The sequence below is a fragment of the Ovis canadensis genome, chromosome 11, assembly GCF_042477335.2.
Source record: "Ovis canadensis isolate MfBH-ARS-UI-01 breed Bighorn chromosome 11, ARS-UI_OviCan_v2, whole genome shotgun sequence".
Lineage (NCBI taxonomy): Eukaryota > Metazoa > Chordata > Mammalia > Artiodactyla > Bovidae > Ovis > Ovis canadensis.
In genome coordinates, this window is record NC_091255.1 from 19772077 (window position 1) to 19781428 (window position 9352).

The 9352-nt window shown below is 35.2% G+C and overlaps 1 protein-coding gene across 2 annotated transcripts in view; it reads left to right on the forward strand.

Moving 5' to 3' along the window:
• Window positions 1-8427, forward strand: part of BRIP1 (BRCA1 interacting DNA helicase 1) — a 191900-nt gene extending 183473 nt beyond the window's left edge. For both annotated transcript variants that reach the window (XM_069602688.1, XM_069602687.1), the window contains 3 exons: window positions 354-436; window positions 5041-5268; window positions 6776-8427. In XM_069602688.1, coding sequence (XP_069458789.1) covers window positions 354-436; window positions 5041-5268; window positions 6776-7497 — 1033 coding nt within the window. In that variant the 3' untranslated portion in view covers window positions 7498-8427. The remainder of the gene's footprint in view (window positions 1-353; window positions 437-5040; window positions 5269-6775) is intronic.
• Window positions 8428-9352: the final 925 nt, after the last annotated feature.

Here is a 9352-nt window from a genome sequence, read left to right on the forward strand (position 1 = left end):
TTAAATCAGAATAAAAGTTATCTACATAAAATCTACAGCTAGTATAAGGTAAAAAATATTCTGTATATGTAAGGAAGGTTTGGAGGAAATATTTTCTTTAATTTTCTTGACTTTTGAAATAGAGTGCATGTCGCGTTTTTGGGTATAAGTTATCAGTAGTTGGCAAAAGTAGGGTGCTTTTAAATATACCTACTCTGGTACGTTGTACTGAGTAGTTTCTATAAACCTTATTCATAATCATGACTTTGATTAAAGGACACATCATTAATTTTCTCAATCTTCCCTCTGTCCCATTAGAAGTTTGACTGTTTTCACTGTTGTATTTATCTTACTTTCTCCCTATTTTTTAATAGGTGTATTCGACACAAGAATGATTGGGGGGCTCTTATTCTAGTCGATGATCGCTTCAGAAGTAACCCAAGTCGATACATATCTGGTAAGAGTCTCAGCTGGGCTTAGAATAAGAGTTGGTAGCAAGCTTTAGTATTTAATGACTTCTATTTTTAAAGACAAAGAATTGGATAGAGAATTTGAATTACTAGATCTAACATGGAAAAATTCACATTGCCTGGAAATCTATCCTTTTAATGTTTCTATGTTTCCAAAAGATCTTTAGAGAGAAGGATCTGGTTAGTTCTAATGGATCATGGAAAAAGTAAGAGAGTTCCAGAAAAACATCTATTTCTGCTTTATTGACTATGCCAAAGCCTTTGACTGCATGGATCACTATAAACTCTGGAAAATTCTGAAAGAGATGGGAATACCAGACAACCTGACCTGCCTCCTGAGAAATCTGTATGCAGGTCAGGAAGCAACAGTTAGAACTGGACATGGAACAACAGACTGGTTCCAAATTGAGAAAGAGTACATCAAGGCTGTATATTGTCACCCTGCTTATTTAACTTACATGCAGAGTACATCATGATAAGTGTTGGACTGGAAGAAGCAGAAGCTGGAATCAAGATTGCCGGGAGAAATATCAATAACCTCAGATATGCAGATGACACCACCCTTATGGCAGAAAGTGAAGAGAAACTAAAAAGCCTCTTGATGAAAGTGAAAGAGGAGAGTGAAAAGTTGGCTTAGAGCTCAACATTCAGAAAACTAAGATCATGGCATCTGGTCCCATCACTTCATGGGAAATAGATGGGGAAACAGTGGAAACAGTGTCAGACTTTATTTTGGGGGGCACAAAAATCACTGCAGATGGTAATTCCAGCCGTGAAATAAGATGCTTACTCCTTGGAAAGAAAGTTATGACCAACCTAGATAGCATATTCAAAAGCAGAGACATTACTTTGCCAACAAAGGTCCATCTAGTAAAGGCTGTGGTTTTTCCAGTAGTCATGTATGGATGTGAGAGTTGGACTGTGAAGAAAGCTGAGCACCGAAGAATTGATGCTTTTGAACTCTGGTGCTGGAGAAGACTCTTGAGAGTCCCTTGGACTGCAAGGAGATCCAACCAGTCCATTCTAAAGGAGATCAGTTGTGAGTGTTCATTGGAAGGACACCAATGATGTTGAAGCTGAAACTCCAGTACTTTGGCCACCTCATGCGAAGAGTTGACTCGTTGGAAAAGACCCTGCTGCTGGGAAAGATTGAGGGCAGGAGAAGGGGACGACAGAGGATGAGATGGTTGCATGGCAACACTGACTTGATGGACATATTTGGGTGAACTCCAGGAGTTGGTGATGAACAGGGAGGCCTGACATGCTGCAGTTCATGAGGTCGTGGAGAATCAGACATGACTGAGCGACTGGACTGAACTGAACTGAATAGTATATTCAGTTCAGTAGTATATTAATCAATTAAGATCTTTCAGTTTCATCAGAATGTGGTTTTGATTCAGTAGCATAGCAATAATTTATTTAGCATTGTCAAGGAAAAAACTGTTCCACAGAAGTTAATTTTTCAAGAAATATTAAGTTTTTACATTTAAGCATGCAAGCAATCCATTGGCTGCGTAGGATTCTTCTTTCATTTTGGATTATTTGAGTTTTATTGTTGTTGATTTAGAAATGCTTCTGTTGTTATAGAGTTTATATTAATCAGAGTTAGTATCTTCTAAAAAGAAAAAAATGCACCACTGCATTCTGCAAGATGGTCATTTTTCCCCACTCAAATGAACAAATACCATGTGCCTATTGTTTTCATCCAGCTGTAGCACAGTCCCTTTGAAATCAATATCAGGAATCTATCTGTTATTAAAGAACTGTTAGAAATACTTCCATTTTTATTGTTAGCTTTAGAGCTAAAAAGTTCGTACCATACTATAATATAATGAAAAGATGCTAATTTTTTGTTTCAGATTAGCTGTCTATGTATGTGTACTCTACTTTGTATATTTCAGAACCTAATCATTATATCTGATTCAGTATTAAAACATATCCACCCGGATTGAAGCAGGAAATGCTGCTTTATTAATCTTTTCTCCTCTTTACCTGTAGAGCAAGCCATTGAGCTTAGGCCAAGTCATAACCAAAAGCAAATGTTAAGTGCTTATGTTTAGTCAGCAGGTGGAGCTCAGATTCTTTGAAGTTTTCAAAAGCAAACTGACATTTTATACTGAAAAGGCTTTTTTTAATCACAAAAAGGTCAAAATGAAAGTGATAACTTTAATGCTAAAATTTTTAAATTTGAAAATTTTTCATATTTTTATTTGGTATAATTATTTTCCCCAAGCAAACAAAAATCAAGAACTTTAAAGAAATGCATGTTTTAAATTTTTTTTATTTTCAAATCTAGAACTGAAATTTTTGCCTCAGATTCGTTGAGAGATTTTTTTTTTAATTAAACATTTTTTATTATTTTCTGTAAGATTTTATTTTTTCTGAGACTCATAAAGAAGACTGAAATCTTAAGTAGGCAGTAACAGCAGATTCCTTTTGATGACTAATTTTTGTTTAAATTCAATTTGCATAAGAATAGATTGATAGAAAATTTCCATTAAACAGAAAAACTAAAGGAATATATTTGTAATCAAAGTCTAATTGTTCAAGTTTCTTGATGCCCTGTCTTATCTTCCTCTCAACTGAAAAATGCCATACTGAATTTTTAAACTACTCCAAAAGATGATTATAGTTTTAGCAACATCAGCAGAGAATATTTATTTTCTAAAGTCCAAATATCTGAATTTCATTCTGAAGTGGATCATTATCCAAAACACCTTATACTGTTAATATGGTTTATTTTTATGCAGTTTTCATATGTCACAGGTCTTATCTCTTATAATGTGATTATTTCTATATTAAAAATAAACATATATATTCATATGGGACATGATTTACCCACAAAATGGTGTTATTCCTTTTACCCAGAATAGTTTAATATATTTGGAATTGGGAGAAGGGAGACAAAAAAGAAACAACACCTTTGAGACTGTTAAAGTGAGAAAGGGTAAGTGGCTCAGTTGTGTCCTACTTTTTGTGACCCCACGTACTATAGCTTGCCAGGCTCCCCTGTTCATGGAATTCTCCAGGCAAGAATACTGGAGTGGGTAGCCAGTGGGAATGCCCTTCTCCAGGAGATCTTCCTGCCCAGGGGTTAAACCTGTCTCTCCCGCATTGCAGGCACATTTTTTTACCATATGAGCCACCAGGGAAGCCCAGTAATATCAGAGCCTGTAGCTATTCCCTTCTCCAGGGGATCTCCCCCACTCAGGATTGAACCTGGATCTCCTGCATTGCAGGCAGATTCTTTATCATTTGAGCACCAGGGAAGCTCAAAGTGAAAGTGTTAGTCACTCAGTTATGTCCAACTTTTTGCAACCGTATGGACTGTAGCCTCCCAGGCCCCTCTGTCCATGGAATTCTCCAGGCGAGAATACTGGAGTGGGTAGCCATTCCCTTCTCCAGGGGATCTTCCTAACCCAGGGATCAAACTCCAATTTATTTTTGCTTAAGGAATCAAATTTAAAAGTTGTAAAAAGAGATTGTGTTGTTTACAACTTCTAGTTTGTCTGCAGTTAAAAGATAGGCAATTTTTGTGGGGAATTATAGTAAAATTCCCCTTCATGGATCACAGCCTTGTTGCGGCAAAGGGGCTTGCGTAACTCAAGCTATGAGCTGTGCCGTGCAGGACCACCCAAGATGCAGACCACTCCAGTATTCTTGCCGTGAGAATCCCATGAAAAGTATGATAAGGCATGAAAAGATATGACACCGGAAGATGACCCCCAAGGAAATTAAAGACACTTGCTCCTTGGAAGGAAAACTGTGACAAACCTAGACAACGTATTAAAAAGCAAAGACATCACTTTGCCAACAAAGATCCATATAGTCAAAGGTGTGGTTTTTCCAGTAGTCATGTATGAATTTGATAGTTGGACCATAAAAAAGGCTAATGGCCAAAGAATTGATGCCTATGAATTGTGGTGCTGGAGAAGACTCTTGAGAGTTTCTTGGACTGCACAGAGATCAAACGAGTCAATCCTAAAGGAAGTCAACCCTGAATATTCATTAGAGGACTGATTCTGAAATTGAAGCTCCAATACTTTGGCCACCTGATGAGAAGAGCTGACGCCTTGGAAAAGACCCTGATGCTGGGAAATATTGAGGGCAGGAGGAGAAGGAGACGACAGAGGATGAGATGATTGGATGGCATCACCAACTCAGTGGGCATAAGTTGGAGCAAACTCTGGGTGATGGTGAAGGACAGGGAAGCCTGGGATGCTGCAGTCCATGGGGTCGCAAAGAGTCAGACACAACTTCGTGACTGAACAATAACAACAATGATAAAATTAAATTTGCCTTATTCCCCAGTTATTCATACTGATGAACAATGCATTTCCCTATCTCCATTCTACTTCTACTGCCTCTTCCCTCCATCCAGTTGACAATCATTGCATGTAAAGAGAAATGCTACTGATACAAGAGCATACTGTACTTACGAAGGTAAAAAGGCAGGAAAACGGTTGAGAACCATTCTATATACTCTAAATTCAAAGTAGATTACTTCACCAGAGAAGTTATCTAATTGTTTTTCTTAGTATGTCATCACAAATAACCAAAGTTTCTTTGCTGGTTTTACTTTTTGCCTTAGGACTTTCTAAATGGGTTCGACAGTTGATTCAGCACCATTCAACCTTTGAGAGTGCACTGGAGTCCTTGGCTGAATTTTCCAAAAAGCACCAAAAGGTCATTGCTGTATCCAAAGAAGACAGAAAATCTATACAGGACAGTGAGCCTACACTTGGAGCGGCTTGTTCGAAGGACAGTACCTATTTTTTAGAAGCAGCAAGCCATTTATCACCAGAATATGCTACGGAAGGTAAAGCAAAAATGTGTTTAAAACTACCATATCCTAAAATGATAAATGAAAGCCCATCTTTACCAAGAGGCATCATCTCCAAAAAGGAGAAAAGTATGAAAAGTTCTACCCGTTTACATTTAGTAGAGAAGTCTCATTATATTCAGTGAAATGATATTTGTTATGCTACAGATTAATGTCCTTAAGTATGTTGGTTTGTAATATAAGGTGTTATCATAAAATAATGAAATAGTATAGTGTATTGGAATGGGAACAAACTTTTGTCAGAGACCTATACATATTTTCTGGTTTTCCACTAAGAAGCTTTGACCCTCTGAGCAAGTCACTTAACATTTTGAGTCTTAATAGAAGAAGGAATATCTGCCTGCCTGTCCCTCCAGGTTGGATTGTAAAGATCTAATAAGATGATAAATATCACAACATTGTAAAGAACTGTACAAATGGTAATTTTTTCTAAAGATGATATTAAAAACTGACCTAATTTGCCTTACATGAATTATTTGTTTAGAGATGTGAAAGTCATTTATTCTAAATGATAAAAAAATAATATTTTAAAATATCAGAATATGCTAGATTAGAATATAATTTGAAAAATTAGAATATAATTTAAATATATTAGAGTATAATATATCAGAAGTTAGCAAATTATGGCCTATGGACCAAATTTGGCCTGCTCTCTGATTTTGTAAGTAAAGTTTAATGGAATGCAGTCACAGTCAGTCACTTACATATAGTATACAAGAGCAGAGTTAAGTAGTTGTATATATTACACTAGAACAGCATAATTGAGTAGTTGCAACAGATACTATATGACCCACAAAGCCTAAAATATTTATTGTCTGGCCTGTTACAGAAAAAGTTTGCTAAACTGTGATATCATTGGATATCATTTTAATTGTTTTATTTAATATATAATAGTTGTTTTATATATCAGTTTTTAAATATTTATTTTATAGCATATGCTTGTATGCTAACTAAATGTTATAGTGAGTTCTAGGCCATTATACTAGTTTCTAGTCCAGGTCTGATTACCAACCAATTTTATAACCTCAAGCAAATATCTTAAGTCTTTGTGGTTGTCAGTTTCCTTTTTTTGGGGGGTTGTCAGCTAACTTAGGGAATTAATCTTCGTCAGTTTTTCTCAATCACTGGTTAGTGGATTTTTAAGGCATTTTTACAGCCTCCTTCCCCCTTTACTCAGCCTTCTTTCTTTTCCTTTTTACCCTTCCTTTTCTTGTTCACGTCTGAGATCCCTGGTGTAGAATTTGATAGTTTACCAGACAGCATTATAACTTGGGCTAGGAACCACTGGAGACCCAAGATTCCTTTCAGAGTTAACATGTTGTGCTTTGCATTTTAAAATGGAAGTCCTGCTACTGCTTGTTATGGGCTCTGAATTATGCATCCTATACAGTTATTTCAGTATTTCTAACAAAAATCACTTTTAATGTAACAGTTATGATGTTAGGAGCAGAAAGTTAACACTCTTACACTCTTGTATTTATAGATGATCCAGAATTATTAGAAGAGTCTGCCCAGGCAGTAGGAGCAGAAAGAATTGTGATTTCCAGATCCACAAGCCCCACCTTCAGCAAACAAATAAACCGAGTTAGCTGGTCTGGGAGTAATGTGGGGGGACAGTGTCTTACTGGTAAAATTCTGACTGGAACACCTATGGTTAGGTCATCAGAGGACTGTGCCTCTACTTCTTCCACTTTCAAAACAGAAAAGAAATGTGAAACAGTTTTGCCACTCACTGATAAATATGAGTCCTCATATCTGACAGTAGATACATCATTTGGAGTATGCCCTCAATCAGAAACCATTGTTCCATCTACAAACGTCGATGCTACTAATCTGAATTCAGAAGATCCAGCAATTCCGTTGTCCATAGTAAGTGAAGAAGCTGAACCTTCTGCTTCAAATACAGCTTCTGAAACAGAAGCAGAGGATGAATCTATCTATTTTACACCTGAACTTTATGATCCTGTAGATACAAATGAAGAAAGGAATGAGCTAGCTGGACCTGAGAGAGACAGTGGATTGACTAATAGTTCAAACTGCATTTTAACTGAAGATCTTTTTGAAATTAAAACTACAGAAGGAGTGGATTCAGTCGGAGAAATGGAAGCTGAGGACTGCACAGACACGAAGTTGAAAAGACTCATGCCTGTTAAAGAAAGTAAAGTTGATGACCTTGGAAGTAATGTAAAAACAACTCATAAATGAATTGGAACTGGGGAAATACTCAGGAAATGGATATAAATTGTCTTCTTCCAAAAATAAAGATGTGTTCCTGGTGTTAGGTAATAATACTTAACTGTCAAGCTATAAAAACATACCATCATGCATATATTCAACTATATTGTAAACTGGACAAGTAGCATGGTTTGGGTTTTTTCTTTTTTTTAGTTTGAGATATATTTTTCACTTTAATCCAAAGACTATATTATGTTTAAAAATACAAGTTTTACTACTCTCAGGTTTTAATAAATTGATTCTTAAAAAATATTTTCCTCCAAGAAGTCTTCCTCTGCTAAATGCTATATTGAATTAATCAATTTGGAAGATATGTAGTTTCCTAATGCACTTTAAATTTCACATAAATATTTGTTTTTGTAGTCCTCTTCATCCGTTTGTTTTCAGACTGATATGTAAAAATAAGTAGCAATCTAATCCAGTCATCCATGGATCCTGTTTCTCTAGATTTCTCAGATCAGTCTGAGAATTTTTTTTTTAGAAGTCACAGTCTTCTTGAAAAGTATATTCCTATATTAAATTTTCTACTTCTAAGTAATTAAGAATTAAGAAGAAAACTACATGCATTTCTAATTGAAATTGTTTTTTGTGCATTAAACCTAAATCAAGCATGTTGTAAACAAATTTATATAAAATCATAAGATGCCAAATTAAAGACTCCAGATTTTCAATTCTGATTGTTTAGCTTCATCACCATTGTGGAAAAAAGTGATCTTTTCTAGCTGAAAGTTTTCAATTATGCAGCCAGGATAGGAAACTTCAAATATAAACTTAATAAGTAAACCCAAACATGTAACAGTAGCTGAAAAATGTTCTGTGATATCTCAGTAAGCCTTTCTGTAAATTTTGACTCTGTTTTTATGAATGAAGCTGTACTTCTGATTAAAAATGGTTATAAAAGCTCTTCTCTGATATCATTCTAAAAATACATTCACTGATCTTTTCCAAGAGACATCTGTTATTCAGTAGACATTTAGGCTTCTTGTGAGTGATTTGAATTGAAATTTTATGAGTTGTTCAAGTTGTGGATGTGTTTCATTATTTTCAAGTCAAAATTCTCTGAAGTCAGGTATCTTTTTATTTGGGATGATGATTTATTATATATGAATATGTTTACTTTCATTTCAGGGGCATTTAGGTTGAATACAGCTTAATTGTTTCTATTGCATTGGATGTTACAACTCTAAGCATAACTCAAAGAAATTTAAATGGGTAATTTACCAGTTAAAGACTGCATCTGTAGATTGGGATATATTCAGCGCCATCTAGTATTAGATCTTTTTCTTAGGTGATCAGTAAAAAGTTTCAAACACTGGATTAGAAGGTAATTTCTAAATTGTTTTGAAAGGGTGAAATCATTTGTCCTCTTTGGCATAGTGTTTAACCCACACATAAAAGGTAGTATGATAATAGGAAAATACCAGGTGGAAGGCACTTGGGCTCTGTTCTTGGCTCTGCCACTAAAATTTGCTAAGTCATGCCTTTTGGGGAATTAGTTTCATCTGTGAAATGTGTAGTTTGATACTATAAAATCATGCAAATCCCTTTCAACCTTAAAAATCCATAATTTAAAGGAATATGTGTTGATATTTTATTCTGAATTTTTATTTGCTTTTGTTGCAAAATGCTTAAAGCAAGCCATTTGTATAAAAATAACATGAATAATTGTTTGAATATGTGCATAATAACTTAGGAAGAAAAATATTTTAACATTGCTGCAATTAAAATATTCATGAATGCTTAAAATCGTCTTTAGAAGAATTGGTAAACTACTGGAGAAGAACCAAGTACAGTATTTTTTAGTCATATCTTAGTGTGATTATCC